Here is a 16,211-nt window from a genome sequence, read left to right as displayed (position 1 = left end):
AGATTGAGTGAGGTTATGCTTATCTTCTTTTCATTTATTGAAGGGTATATTGTACAGCTTGAATATCCTGTGTGGCTTTAACTTAATATACTCCTTACCTTGTAGCTCCGACACATGGGGTTGAATGAGTTGGTGCCACAAGCAATTAGGGTCTGATCGTTTTTGGGTACGAGTACTTTGATGTAATTGTAACACTCATCCTATGGGAAGAAAACAAATAGGAAAGATTATTACTACGGGGCTTCTTGGGTAATATGTTTGTGTAAACAATGTTACTAAAATGTATGGCTTGGATGGCAGTGATAATCTGAGAACTCCCCACTCCTATCACCCTCAGCCAATCGTCATTGCCCAGGATTGATAATGCTGAAATGTCAGTTCTGCATTATCAATGTTTCTAAGGAGGTGGTGGACCCTGGGTGCTATAATGGTTCTATTGCATAGACACCCCATTACGTCTCTGCAGGTTCCGTTTGGACTGTAGTGGTTATGGTTTACAGCAAGTTGTAGCATAATAGAGTTATTTAACAAATGCCAGTTATGTTTTTTTGTCCAGTTTTTAAGCTATCACTAAGGAACCTTTTGAGGGTTATACTTTTCCTAACAATGCCTTTTTTTTATTCAAATGGTCTCGGTGTGAGTAGATTGATTGTTGACCTTCGCCATCAATCAAATTACACAGCAGGGGCAGACAATTAAGTCTGATAATGTACCTCTTCATTCTCTGCATTTTAATGTATCTCTACATTATCACAGATAGATAGTGATAGAAAATTATATTATGCTGTAAAAATAATGAAAGAACTGCTTTAAGGTGATACTAAACATATCTTTACTTTCTGGGAAAAAATAGGCAAATCTCTCAAAGCTGTTGATCTTTGAGGCTGTCTATGTTCAAAACAGATGGGAGGCCCAACTGCTGTGTGAAATGTAACTGGTTAGTTGCTATGCAATCTGTATGGAAGATATTTGGATCTCACCGGATTCTGTTAAATCTCAGACTTGATTTCTTGAGTTGAGTCTTTATGTGACTTTGCCTATGTGGTACTAAAAAAGGGCGAGCTATATCCCAAATATATCGTAGAAATCTTAAGTTTACCAAAGATGAGAGTAAAAACATATATATTGTTATTAAAATTGCTTTGATGTAGTATCAGAGCAATGGAATAAATGTTTTACCTGTTATACGGTGCTAGCCTATTTAAATAATCCTCATTCTACATGTAATTAAAATAATATGTATTGAATTTATGTATACCACATTAGGGTCCCATTGAAAAAGAACCAGGCCATTCATTCAGTGTAAACAGTTTGCAGTCTGTAACCTATATACTGCTCTCCTCTTCCATCATACAAGAAATTAGTGCTGTTTTTCAATATTCCTATTATCTGTACATATGTATCAGCACATTACGCTAGCAAACACTGAGAGAACCATAGCTTGATATATGAATGGGCCGTCGCTGTTTATTTCTGGACTGTTGTCATTGTTACGGGAAATCTCAGCACATGTAAAATTCATCAAGTTGTTGTAATTTTTAAAAGATTGGGTGGAAAACAGCCCTTTTATCTTAACATACATTGTTACTCGGCAACAGAGGCTCTGCGCCCAGATCCTATCGATGAAGATGCCGTGGAGAGAGAGAGAGAAAAAAACACGACATATTGCCGGAGTAGAAATAATGCAGAGACAGCAAGGGTCCAGAAAACACAATTATCTTGCATTATGTTCGCTTTTAAAACCCTGTGTCCTTTTTCCTGTCTTACACCACGCTCCGCAGTATTAAAATGGAATTGAAAACGTGTCGCATGTTAAGCTTGTAACTACCATAAACAAGTCAACAGGAATATTTTGAGGGATATAATCCTAAGCAGAAACAGCCCTAGGACGAGTAAGTAAACACATGATTGAAGACAAACTGGTTCTGTTTTCAAGGCAGCAGGAGCTCTGAGCTTAGTGTTCCAGTTGCAACATCTCAAGGTCACAAGGTGGATGTGCAGCAGAGTCACCTCAGCCTTTTTACTTTCTCCGGTTGATTAAATGAGTCCCACTGAGTTGGTTAATGCTAAAAAAATCTATACCTCAGGGTTTGACTGAAATGCTAAATGTATCCTAGTTCATACCTTTTCTGTTTCCTAAAACATGTTCGAGACGGTAATGAGTTTTAGTGCGTCAGTATATTTGAGGTAGTCAAGTTACTTTGTCATAACAATTTCTCGAATGCCAGTCCTCCCCAATATCCATAAAGATGTATTTGTTTTTTTTAACAACAGCGTCTTTCTGTTCTCTGGTGTGAAAGAGGTCATCTGACGCCTCTTTCTTTTACATTATTTCAAGTGGGTAACAGAGCTATATAATACATACAAAATGGTGCACAGGATTATGTGAAGAAAAGCCGTGAAGTGACATTTAAAAATAGTACTAGGTTTGTTGTGACTGGCCTATTATCACCCATTAATATATGGCAAATTGTAGCTTGAAAAAAGTATCAAGGTGACGGTTTTGACGCATGATAGATTTAAAAAAAAAAAGTTTTATGCCTGTTCTCAGTAGACTAGGTATGGCTACCATGACGTGTGTCTAGTTACCCAATAAAAATAAATGTTTTCTTTGAGTATCTCCAGCGGTCTGTGTGCTTATGTTCTGGGGAGATTGCATTCTAATGAGAATAGATTCACTCTTGTGGATACTTTGTATGGTAAATAGAAATTGTCTGTTGCGAGGGGGGCGGAGCCTGACCACGAGCCGGAGTGGTCGCACCTCAGCACAGCTCCCGACCGCAACCCGCAAAAATCCCGACAAGTGGGGATTAACACCCCCAACTCACCCACTCCTGACCAGGGGCATCATCGGCACTCTCCCCTACCACCTCCCATGCCGTTTGTGTGCCCGGCACGGGTAAACCGCCGGAAACGCAGACCTGCGGCCTACAAGCCGGCTGCAGCCCTCGATTGGGCGGCATTCCTCGACAGCCTTGATCAGCCTGAGGACTCAGCAGGGGACGATCCCTATACGGCACCCCTACACACTTGGGCAGAAATGGGCCGCCGGTCCCAGAAACCCCCACCGGAGACTGCCTCAGGGTCCAGGGATATCAGCACCATGCTGCAACAACACAGGCCGCCAGCCACAATGGCGGGAACAGCGGAGCAGGACACCATGAAGGTACACAGGGGTCCCAGCCCACATGCCCAACCCCCAGAACAGGTACCTACACCAGGGGGAACCACTGATGGGTCTGCCCCAGTCACCCAGCGGGACTTCCAACACCTAATTGGGGAAATCAAAAACCTCTTGGCGACCAGCATAGAAGCCATTAAGTCTGACGTGCAGGCTATAGCTGGCAGGGTTCAGACCACAGAGAACTATGTTACTGACATCAAACAGGGACTAACCACCTTGCAGGACACAGTACTGGCACTCCAGAATCAACAGCAAGCACTCTCCCTCCACTATATCGCCCTCGACGACAGGACAAGGCGAAATCACATAAAAATAAGAGGAGTACCAGACGACGTCTCCTCAGACGAATTACCTCACTACCTGAGACGCCTCGTGGCCGCCATCCTGCCACCTACACAGGCCAAGAAATTTAATACGGATGGGATATACCGCCTGCCACCTTCGGGCAGGACAGCCCCAAACTTGGCCCGAGATGTGATTGTCCGCTGTGCTACCTCCCAAGACAAAATAATCCTGATGACTGCTCTCCGGGGCAAGACGCCACTCACATTTGAAGGCGCACAGCTTAACATCTACCAAGACCTCACCAGAGCCACGCTACAATGGCGCAGATCGCTGAACCAAGTCACCAGCACCCTCAGAGAAGCGGGGATAGAATACCATTGGAGGTCACCCAGATTCCTGGTGGTCACTAGACACGGAACTGTTCACAAAATCTCCACACTTGAGGAGTTCCCGACATTCTGCCACGCTTTGGGCATACCCGCACCCAACCAGGGCATTGACAAGCGACCTACTCCTGATGCCTGATTCCAATAACAGAGACTTTACCACACATGTTCTACGTTGCACAGTTATAACTACACACAATCTGCTGGCCTTGAGCCACTCCTAGCTCACCCCATTCCCCCCACTGGCAAGAGGGAGCGACCGCTCCAAACCTACGTATCCCCCCCAGGCTCCCCAGGGCCCTGGGTACACATAGAAGAAGGCCATAACTCAGAACCCGAGAGGGTTACTACACACATATTATGGTTACTCGCCCATTCTCCCGAGGCAATTCACACACTCACGATAACATACCATTGCAGGCCCACATTCTCTAGTACATGATCTCGTTTACATGCTATTGTTCATGCCATACTATGTTTTCATGATTATGTTTGATGTACATTTCAAATATTCTTGACCCGCACAGGTATGAAAAAACAAAATTTCAATAAAAAGAGATTGACAAAAAAAAAAAAGAAATTGTCTGTTGCATCCACATGCATCGTTCCTATGGATTATTACCACCAACACATCGTCATGTGAATACCGATATGTGGAAACCCTGATGTGCCTGTAAGCAGGGAGGGAATAGGGAGAAGAAATTGCAAGTAGTCTAGCCACATCTGTATGTGGATGACCGGAGTTTCAATAAAAAAATATGTATATTTGACGCAGTGCGGGCAGGGGTTTAATGGAGGCCTGATTAGGGATGATGTGATCTAACGGTTAATGACTTAGACACTATTAGTATAACAGAGACTATTTGTTAAACTGACACAACTGGACAGTGCAGACTATATTAGGAGATTTGATATGTTTGATGCTCTACTTTGTAATAAAAAAATAAATAATAAAATAGCTTGAAAAATGAAGTATGTAAATGATGTTCCAGAATAAACCCAAGACGTAACCTCTGAATTTCTGCTGAATGAATATTAGCAGTGTATAATTGGGCTATTGGAAGTCTTTGGCCTTTGACAATGAATATCACCATAATTTGTCTAGTAAGTGATAAGCATATGATTGTATGAAAAGCCTCCAATGAGGGCTACATAAAACTCTGCTACCATTATGGGACTCGGCCCCACTCTCGTGGATGCAACAAATGCATGATTACTTGGATTGTGCAAGGCCTTTGCTAGTAATCGTCCCTTTCTAAATAGACTAAATGCAACCTTTTACAAAACAGTCATTAAAATTCATGTTTTATGTACCCAAAGTGTCACAGTTGGGCAGCTGTCCTCTGAAAAAGGGCCACACTGCTTTTAACTCTGTAATGATATACAGTGCCAGAGAAAGTGCTGCCCTGCCGAGTTAAGAGAGCTAATAAATAAAACATTCGTCTTTGTGAAACATGCATTTGAAAAGCAGCTAGCACAGGACTGATATCATGTTCTGTGCAATCCTCTTTATGTGGGAGCTGCCTCCCAGTTATTATGGGTTGCAGTTGTTCATTTTTGGCTGGATCAAGGGTACATTGTCCTTAGTAAATTTAATTTTCGCCCTTTCCTTTGTCTTATTAAATAAATAAGAAAGTGAAAAATAAACAATTTATCCAAGAGGATGGATTTATGACTAACCCTCTCCCCCCGCCCCATCCCTACATTTTGGAGAAATTAAATTGATTTGGAAGGTTGGTGGCCACAGCAATGCATTGAATGATAGAGGCACAAAAGGGGTAAGTGCTGCTTAAGCCATCTTATATGATCAGAATTGCCCATATATAGTATCACATTCATGCTATTCTTTTTTTGAGGGGTTAATATTACTATTATTTTATCAGAGAATGTAGAAGCATAGTTAAAACACACACTCTAAATCTTTTTAGGTAGGGAACTGCTCCATACTTTCTTATTAGTAAATACCGGTTAACAAACAAACTAGTAAAATCAATTTTGAGTTCCCTAAATTTTCAGGCTAGATGGACCTATGTATTCTTTTTGATGGCACACAATATATTTTTATGTGTGGCAAGCTGACATTCATACTTTGGTGCTAATTAGTTAAAGGAACACTATAGTGTAAGGAATACATGTTTATCTGATACTATAGTTCTAAAAACACAGTTTAGATGTCCAGCTCCATCTTGCCTCTACCCGTTTAAAATGGTGTTAAACCTTTTTTCCAGTGCCACACAGGTCTCGTCGTGGCTGGATCAACCCCCGCTCTGCCTCCTTGACTGAAATCATCAAATGTGACATTCTCAGCCAATCCAGTGCTTTCCCATAGGAATGCATTGGGAGGTTATAGCATATGCACAGCAAAACACTGCGGTGCGCCAATCGGCCTCTTCTCATAGAGGTGCATTGAATCAATGAATCTCTATGGGGGACGTTCAGAGCCTCCATGCAGAGCGTGGAGACGTTGAACCCAGGAAGCACCTCTAGTGGCTGTCTGACTCCAATTTAGATTAAGCTGTTTTGGTGCCTGGAGTGTCCCTTTAAGTTACTGGGAAAATACACTTAGAATACGTTTGGGATAATTACACTTTCTCAAATATATTCTGTTACTGTGGTATGATGACTCTGATTGTACAGTCTAAGAGTGAAAAAGGTTTGAATTTCAGGTTTACCTCCATTATTTCCCATCCAATATGCTTTTATCACCATTAAAAAAAGCTTCCTACTGTAACCTGTCAATAAAACCAGACAATACAAGGTATCAGCCTGACTACATCTGGCAGCTCTGCAGTAGTGACCCCCCCCCCCCCCCCCCCCCCCCCCCTCTGCATGACTGTTTTGTGTCCATAGATGGAGAGGTTGCAGAAACCCGGGGGAACTTTTCCTGATTCTTATCGACTCCGCTGATGGTTTTTTTTTTTTTTTAGTCAATCTGATTTTTATTAAGGCATATAATATGGGGTACAAAAGAGAAAACGGAGGTAACGTTAAAGCGAGTTACATTATAGGGTTGGTACAACAATACACAATGTTAACGTACATATCCAGATTATCAATGCCTAATTTTTAATTTTTGTAACGTAATAATAGTAAGGTTGCGTCAGACGGTTAAACAGTTGCAAATTTTTAAAACACATGCTAGGACTATGTTAAATTAACAGAGTTAAGTTAAGGCAAGATACACAGGCTGGCCCGTGACACAGTACAACGTCTTTTATGCAGGGCCGTCTCATGAGGTACTATGTGAGCAAACTAGATGATTATTAACAAGATCAGCTTATTTGTAGTAGTTTCAGCGGCTTTACTGCCTAGCCCAGTTAGGGCGGCTGAGAAGTGAAGGCTATTCTGCGGTCGAATATGGCGTGTAAATGCGAGCGTGATAAGACAATAAAATAACGTACCCGTATATACCCCGCTTGTATCTGTGGTGCAAGGCCTATCCAACATTATAACAGCAAACGTAAGTTAGCAGAAACAGGCGAGGGATCGCTACACAGAGTAAGGGACAATATAGGAGCAAAGGGCAGCAGAGTGGTTTACATTGCGTTAACAACTAAGGTATCACAACAAGCACTTGTTAATCGGAAACAATAGTAGGTTAAAGTGATTAGCAACCTCAGTGTGAGGTTAAGCTAATGTGAGATGCTACTGAGCAGCCTTGAAATGTGCCCCCTTGGAGGGGATATGATATGCGTCGCTTACGGCTGGTGCAGTGTACCCTGGAGAAAGTCTCATGCAAAAGTCCAAAGTTCTGTTGGTCAATCTATGTTCGCTGTGCTGCGGGTTGAAGTGATGGCTGTGGGCCGTAGTCCGCTGAATACTGGGTTGCCTCACCCGATGCCCATTCTGGCGGCCTTGTGTGCAGGGCTGTGTAGACGTGATCTGGGGGAGAAGCTCAGTCCAGGACTGCTGCTGATGAGGGGCAGTGGTCGTTGAGTGTGGGGGAGGTGTGAGGGCGGTCGGGTCTCCCCACGGCCCCAGGCTTTTAGTGGGGTCTGCATCCTGGTTCCACGAACTCGGGTGCTGCAAGAGGCCCAGTTCTTCCCTGTGAGGGCGCTTCGGAGAACCCTGGTGTTACGGCGCCGCCAGCGGCGGTTAGGCCTCCGGCGATGTGGCTGATGCTGTGGAGTTATCCTCCTGGTGACCCCCGGCCCGGGTGGGCGGTCGGCGCTCAGCTTTGGCGTTAAAGGGTGTGTAGTGCCCGTGGAGGGCCCTTTCCGCCCCTGTTTCCCCGGCCCACTTGCTGTACCTCCGTGTTGTACGCGGGGTGTTGCAAAGAGTCTGTCCAGCTTGTCCATGAATTGTTGGAAGATTAGATCCAGGCTTGTGGCTTGTACGGGTACCAGTTCTGTACGGCAAGGGGCTTCTGCAGTAGTGCTAGGCCCGGAGCCCGAACCAGTGTGGGCTGATGCCTTCCGTGTAGCCATGGGTGTCGCTTCAGTGGGGACCGGGATAACCCCCGCCGGTCCGTAGGGGGGGGAACGGGGTTTCCAGCTTTGCCTTGCCGTGTTCGTCTGCAGCGGGAGAGCGGCCGCCTCTCCCACCGCCACCATGCTTGTAGGCCGCAAACCTGCGTGGGTCGGGCCCGGAACATAGGGCCACTCGCTTGGTGTCAACATGACGGGCTCGGTGTCCTCTATCACTTGGGAGCACCGGGTCATCGGTTTGCTGCCTCTGGTTACCGGGAATCGGCTTTAGGTAAGTTGAGACGCGGGAGCAACAGCGACATGCGTCCGCTCCCCTCCGCAGTCAGGCCCCGCCCCCTCCTCCGCTGATGGTTTTATCTCGCACAGTCCCACCTGAAAGCTTGCAGGTGAGCCATTTGGTTCAAATCAAAAATCTAATCAGGGATGTGGTTTGTGAGCACTCAGTGTGGGGACCCAGTCGAGTGTGAGAGGCTGCGAGAGAAAATCAAGCAAAAACTGCTGCTTAGATCAGCAAGATGAATCCTTGTCTGCAGACCCTCACAGTACTGTGCAGAGCTCCACAAGCATGCTCTGCTTAATTAAAGCCGAATTCTAATTAGCAGCAGAGTTGGTTTTATTTTCTCAGGGCCAGGAGCCGCACATTTTTAATTTAGTTAATTTTCATTTCCAACAGAAACACAGGCCTTGAGCAAAGAAAAGATTACGATTTGTGTGCCTTGTTGTCATTTGTCTCTTCAGCTGAGAAAATGCTCATCTTGACCTGTTGTATGAGATACATCAATAATTCGTCCACTCGTCTCTGTTTAGGACTGGTAACGCCAGAGTCTGAATGCTCAGTTCTCAGTCTACACAGGATAGACGCAAAACGCACACATTGTGCAGTCTGACAATTGCATTTTTTTTCGTGTGTGGGTGATGGCAATGACCGTGCTTGGCCTGCTTTCCTGCAGACTGCTAAATGAACTCATAACGGATTCATAGGTCCGTGTGACGCATCAATACCTCTAAATTACATCTGTCATCTTAAACCAGTTTTATATTCATCTCTGAGAACATAAAAATGACTGAAAATCACTTTTAACATGTCATAATTTTTTTAAAGCTATTTTCCCAATATATATTACATAAATATACATATATATATATATATATATATATATATATTATATATATATATATATATATATATATGTATATATATCTTGCTGAAGTCCATTATGAAAGAGCTCATACGGACAAGCCTCTTATCTCCTTAGTCCGACACCAGTTATAAAACAAGTTTTAAAGCTTTTAAAAGATATTAAGTTAGCAGCTAATCAGGAGGTGGCATTCAGATTTTCTGCAGGGTCATGCAGGGTTGGCGGCCCAATTCCTTTTGCAAAGTCCATCATGAATAGTATTAACAGCATACACACAACGTTTATTGCCTGAGCTGATCTGGTGCCTTTTTCTCCCTATTTTTTTTTTTTTTATATCATGCAGATGATTTCCGTGCTATGATCAGAAGGCAGATGCTTTGTTTCTAGCTCTGAGAATTTGTCAAGCCTCTGAATAAAGGTAGCAGCTCCTTGCTAAGTAGTTACAGAGAATTAAATATTGGTGTTAGGAACACCAAGAGTTGGCACCACAAAATCTGGAACATTTTTGATATACGGTATGTTATATTCTTCAGCCTGCAGAATTTTCATACTTTTAGTTATTATATATTTATTTTAGGAGTCTGATCTTTTTTTTCCCATCATGGTAGGGAATTTAAACACCTCTAACTGAAGATAGGGCAGATGAGGAATCTTAACCTCTGCGCCCCAAGAAAGATCTGACATGGAACTGATTTTGGAAAAGTATTTTGTGTAACAGATGCTGGTTGCTTCCTGCTTGATAGTTGAATTTTATATCTATGGAACGTTGTGGCACTGGCTGTTTTTTGTTCAAGCTGTCTGGGGTAAACAGTTGTGGGAAGTGACTATAACGGACAGACTGCTCTACAGAACGGATTTCACAGATAAGGTGGATAAAGAAAGGCTGAGGTTTGAGAACACCACCAGACTCCAGAACCCAACTCAAATGGCTCAGTGTAAAAGTGTACATTAAAATAAACTGACGTATAAATCACTCACCACCTAGTGCACAGTTTGATTTGGCCTGAGGTGGCTTGAAAACAAGAGAGGTCTATATGAAATGGTCCTTGTTTTTTAAGTTTTCTATCTAAATAGTAGTTGTCTCAAAGCTCTCAAGTATGGAGCGATCAGCATTCCGTGAATTTCACTATCAAATGGACCACGTCTAGAACTGTGCCCCAGAAAAGGTCTTTACGTAGAACTGTTTATTATTGTGGTCTATTATTACAGGAGCTTTTTAATTTTTCTGCCAATTTTTACAGTTTATTTATTATATTTGTAACAGTCTTTGCAGAAGTGACAGCGACAAAACACTCTCGATGCTTTTAGGGAGATTTTATTGATGTATATTTAATAACAATTCCAGCCTTTTTATTATTGCGTTTCCTTTCTGCTACTTTGGATTTATTCTGTCTGTTTTTGACTTGAGTCATCAGTGATTCTGTTAGACTAGTTATATCGTGGTTGGATACTGGTAAATATTTACTGACACTTACTAAATGGAAGATAAAATATGTTTTGGATAAAGATTTGCAAAACTGACTTTTCTCCTCCTGCAGCCACTAGCCATAAACAGCAACTTACCTCTACCTCCACTGGACACCACGTAAGCTATTCAACCCCAGAATGTCAAACACAACTACAGAGAGATACCAAATATGTGTTAACCTGCCTAATAAACAATACCTTTACCTGTCTTAGCTTATGAAGGGGCTCTATAATATGGTGGTGTTTTGCTTACTCTACTGTTGAAGGTTTTCTATGAGTCTACTCAGTGGAAATGTATGATTAGGGTTGTTACCGATGAATCAGTTTGCATTAGAAATGCAGTGCAGCATGTTAGTGGTGTTTTTACTAATTAACTACCTTATTATACTTACACTGATTGACCTGTTCAGTCCTAAAGACAGCAGCTCTTAGTAGCGAGTTGTCAAGATTTGCCAAATCCAGGCTTGACCAATGTAGTTACACTGCACAGAATATTGGGGATGCAGTGCATGTGCATCCCCAATATTCTGTGTATTGCAGGCATTTTGTAAGTGGGTATACTCTGGAATATATATACCCGGGGGAAGCTGTACTTCAATATGTATAAAAGATAAGTGTTTCTTTATCCACACCGAGCACTGAAGGTGGCGTTGTGGGTTGTTGTGTATATATACACTATTGTTTGACCAATGTTCCTATTTTGTCTTACAGTATCTTTTGTCCTATGATATCTTTTGACTGTTGGAATGTCAACGTAACTCCAACACGGTTAATGTAATAAATCTTGAAGATTTATTCAATATCCGTGGTCTGGTTACATAGCCGCTTTCATTCAAACTCTTATCCTTTGGAATTTGATCACATGAAACCACTGAATTATGTAATGGTATAATCTATTTATTTATATATATATATATATATAAAAAAAGTTTTATAAGTATTTTGTTGTGGGAGGAGAAAGAGTCTGTATAAATACCAACACTGTTCCGAATGCTTATACTATTTATGCCCCGCAACCCTTTTTCAGCTCATTGAAGTGTTCTGGGTGCTATGTCCCTTAACCCTGCAATAGTAATTATTGCAGTTATTGAGAAACTGCAATAATTACCTCTGAGGGTTAACTCCACCTCTAGAGACTGTCTACCAGACAGCCACAAGAGGGCTTTCCGGTTTGAAACAAAACCTTTGGACCGGGATCTGAAGCTGGACATCCTCCTGCTCTGCATGAGGACACCCAGCGTCAGATTTCCCCCCAAAGGAAAGCATTGATTAATGCTTTCCTATGGGGAAACCCTAATGCAGGTGCGGCTGTTACTGAGGTCTCCCCCGCCGTTGGTGGGAGAGGAGTGTGGGCGAAGCCTGACCCGGCGCTGGAATCCGGTAACAGTGGAAGGGGATGGAGGGGCACTGTAGGATTTCATAGTGCCAGGAAAACGGCTTTAAATAACCCATGACTGTGTGTTGCGTAGTGTGGTGGTGACTGCAACATTTGTGTGACTAATCCTGCGATTTAAATCATTGCTTCCAGCGTGCCATATTTAAAAGGTCAGGCCCGTCAGACTGTACATTTAAAATGTAAATGGCTGCTTACCTGTTTTCCTTTAATGGCGCAATTGTCCATATCCTGCGTCTTCCATGTTATGTACTGAAAGAATAAACACAGTATAAATGTTTTTACTGTCATACTGGTCATATCAACATTCCGTGCGTAACCCCCCACCTGCAATACATGTATGTGTAATTTCTAGCTGTTTATTGCCTGTCAAAGCTTTTTAGAAATATGTCTATTAAAGCCACATAATCTTGCTTACTGAGCAATATTTCTAGCTCAGAAGTAAGTACCGGTATTGTGTGCATTTTTGTAACTTTTTTTATTTTTTTTTATTTCATTATTGTTATTGGATTCCTTTTGTATTTACATAAATAGCTCCCTGTCAATCTGACTTTTACCCAATGTATGGAAATATATGCGGCAGTCTGGGTCTATCTGCAGGATATGACATCATCGGTTCCTACACTTGCATTGCAAATCAGTCGTTCGCTTCTCATGTGAGATTAGCACAGTGCGCAGAGCAGAGCCTTGCCAGAATCTGATCACATTGCCTGCTGGATCAATGTCCATTCGTGGTAAACATTAACGTAGACACAAAATTAACTGCATGTGCCAGTGTGAACGCATCCAGTTCCTGGTGTGCGGTGGTTCGGTACAAAACAGACAAATGTGGGGTAAGGGACAAAATATTCTCTTACTCTGTCAGCAGAAATGGTCTCCTTAGCTCTCCTCAAATCAATGGCATACACGTGATCTCTATATTTAAGGAAATAAATACAGATATTAGACTAGGAGGGTACACATTTTACTCACCGATTATTAAACAAAACTAATATTTTATTTAAAAACTGTATTCTCTGCTCCACTCTGTGAGGATATCAGAGCATATATTTTTACGTAAAGCCCGCTACAGATAATTCTGGCCACCGAGTGTATTTCTTAATATTCTTTCTGTGCGTACGACAGTGCCGGTTGTGTAAGCAGAGTTATCAAGAACAGTCTTATACATCAAACAAATTCCTGAGCATTCACCTTGCAGCAACGAATAGCGTCTGATTCAGTTTAAGCATCTTCTGGAAGTCCAAGCCAAGGTGTGCTGTATCTTCATCGCTGGTCAGCCCACGGAACCACGGATAAGATGAAGTGCCTGTGAGTGAATAGATACCACAAGATAGATACATTTTCTTTGGGGATCTACAAATACTGGAAAACCTGTACCGTGGTTGGGTTTCTTTCCTACTAAGATGCAGGTTGTGTTCCTTTAAAGATAATGAGATTAGTTTATTTTGAAAAGGGGAACTTTAAGCTCTAGTGGGATTTGATGTTTAAAATAAAGATTGAGTTGCTTTAGAACCATTGCATCAGCTTTCTTTTAACCCCTTAAGGACCAAACTTCTGGAATAAAATGGAATTATGACGTGTCACACATGTCATGTGTCCTTAAGGGGTTAAGGGAACTCACAAGAAGTTTGATAGAGGGCATTCTATATTTTATCGATGCAACAGAAAAAGTAGTATATGAGATAGCAATTATAATGCATCCACAGTGGCTGGTGTACCTAATCTTATCCAAACCAGGCCTCTAGACCACCCCTAGATCCAGGGTTATTGATGAATAATGTCCTAGACTGTTGGTATCTTTGATACCAACAAAAAAGAAGCCTGCCGATTAATGGTAAACATACATATAAGACCCATCCCATATTAAATGTAGACATTCACTCACTTGATACATCGATTGTCCGAAGCGGAGTGAGATCTTTAGGAAACACCAGTGCTGAGGAGCAAATTAAACTGGCTAGGAGAAGGGCCACAGCTAGATGCATGTGGGACATTCTTGTGTCCTTCAAGGCTTATCAGGAGGTTTCTGAGCAGTGTCCTGGCTTTAGGGAATGTTCATTCTGAATCTTCGAGACCCTGCAGATGGAATACAACATATGGGAACTTTAAGAACAAGTAGATATCTAACAGAAAGCACAGTGCATTGTCATGAAATAAAAGTCTATTGCATGGCTTTAGCTACCCACACTGGGCAAAAGCCATACATAATAGTATCATTTATCTCCAAATGAAAACCTTGTGTCTGCTTTAATTTCACACAGCATAATTCTGTCTCCGTGGGCATTTAATGCAATGGACCTCTTGATCCCTATTGCTGGGAAACCAAGAGTTTGATTAATAGGAATGTTGATACAATCTGATATAATGTCTAGCAAGCCTGTTACATGTAAACTATATTTATTGCCATCAAAGCACGCAAGTTATTATCTGATATATCTCCCCCTCACTCCAATCACACTTGAGTGGCCGGCCTCTCTAGTGCATCGTTCGACAAACAGGATGCATTTATCTGCTCTGAAAACTCCACTCTGACAGCCTGTACTTATTTTATTTACAGTGATAAAGGACACATCTCATTAGCTCGGAACCACACCAGCATTAATTACGGGGATCATTGGATGGTGATGCTGTCTTTCTGTCAGATCATTTTTCAACTCTTCGTTGCAGGCCTTAAAGCGGTATGTCTCACTGAAGAGAGAGGTTATTTGCATATTAAATGCGGTGTGATGTGGTGTAGTGTAGCATCGAAAAGGTTGCGTTTTGTTTTTTATTGTAACTTCTTTTTAATTAATCTGCTGCTCTGCGTCATACCCTTGCAGTTAATTATGTCATAATTGTTTCTCATATCATACTCCAGTTGTCAACGGACAAATTGCTTAATGGCAATCTTTATTGAGGTCCGTTTCTCCGTGAACCTTTTATTCATTAAAACGTTCTCTGGACTGCTTTAGATTCAAGCATTCTATTGTTTATCACAGTGCAGCCGGATAAGGACTTGTTACTTTTATTAATAATAATTTTAAAACTAAATAAAAATTTATTGCACATATAAAGTATATTACACTATATTTAATGAAAATTAATGTCTACCAAAGGGTTCTGGATTTCTCATAATAAACCCCAAGATAGCATTATTTTCTCTCAATACTCATGTCCACAACTTTTTATTACATGATATTTACGGTTCCTTTAAGCTGAGGGTAGCACTGGGGCATGTGTATATATGTCTTGGTCTGCCTGAGCCCGGTGGGAGTTACACTGCTGGACAATTAATGCTCTTTTCAGCTTTTTAGAATGACTTGTCGGAAGAGGAGCTGGGGAATCAGAATTGCTCATTTTCTGTCCCCTGCTGTCCCGATATCAATTTAATTAGCAGGACAGGGACTTAAATAAAGTAGAGGCAACTTTAAATTGCAATTACTGCCTTTTAACCCCATTAATATTAGACTGACTGGGACATGTCCGTTACAACGTAAACATGTATTACAGAAGAAAAAACGCAAATTACATCACTCGCCATGCAGCATGAGGTGTGGAAACATGGTCTGCCCTTTATATGTAGTTATAAATTGTTATAGATAAACTCACAAACACGCACACTCTTGAACACAACAATGCTCTTTTCTTGTGAGCATCTAGAGGCTTTGAAACTTACAATCCACATGGTTAAGAAACTGGTTTATATAACACCGTATAAATAAGTATTGTTTGCCCTCCGGTAGCGATGAAAGGGCTCCAGTCCAGCCCTATTGATGGAAATGTTCGGCTTTTGAAACAATCTTAGTACATCAGCAGGTCCGTGTCTCGTGTTAGACAATCAGGCTTTCAGACATATTGAAATTAGAGACCGAGCAATTTGGCGGTCAGCATGAATGCAGTCCGGCGAGGAAGAGGTTCCCCCGTTATTATCTTCCCCAGAGTGGAAGGCTC

The 16,211-nt window shown here is 42.0% G+C and overlaps 1 protein-coding gene across 3 annotated transcripts in view; it reads right to left on the bottom strand.

Annotated features, from left to right (window-relative positions):
* SEMA6C (semaphorin 6C) overlaps nucleotides 1–16,211 on the bottom strand; it is a 150,189-nt gene that overhangs the window by 33,304 nt on the left and 100,674 nt on the right. For all 3 annotated transcript variants that reach the window (XM_063439853.1, XM_063439852.1, XM_063439854.1), the window contains 5 exons: nucleotides 14,167–14,357; nucleotides 13,473–13,587; nucleotides 13,139–13,196; nucleotides 12,480–12,533; nucleotides 99–200 (listed from right to left, as the gene is read on the bottom strand). In XM_063439853.1, coding sequence (XP_063295923.1) covers nucleotides 99–200; nucleotides 12,480–12,533; nucleotides 13,139–13,196; nucleotides 13,473–13,587; nucleotides 14,167–14,275 — 438 coding nt within the window. In that variant the 5' untranslated portion in view covers nucleotides 14,276–14,357. The remainder of the gene's footprint in view (nucleotides 1–98; nucleotides 201–12,479; nucleotides 12,534–13,138; nucleotides 13,197–13,472; nucleotides 13,588–14,166; nucleotides 14,358–16,211) is intronic.

Source organism: Pelobates fuscus, chromosome 13, assembly GCF_036172605.1.
Source record: "Pelobates fuscus isolate aPelFus1 chromosome 13, aPelFus1.pri, whole genome shotgun sequence".
NCBI lineage: Eukaryota > Metazoa > Chordata > Amphibia > Anura > Pelobatidae > Pelobates > Pelobates fuscus.
The sequence above is the reverse complement of the archived record's forward strand: the minus strand, read 5'-3'. Positions and strand labels throughout refer to the sequence as shown.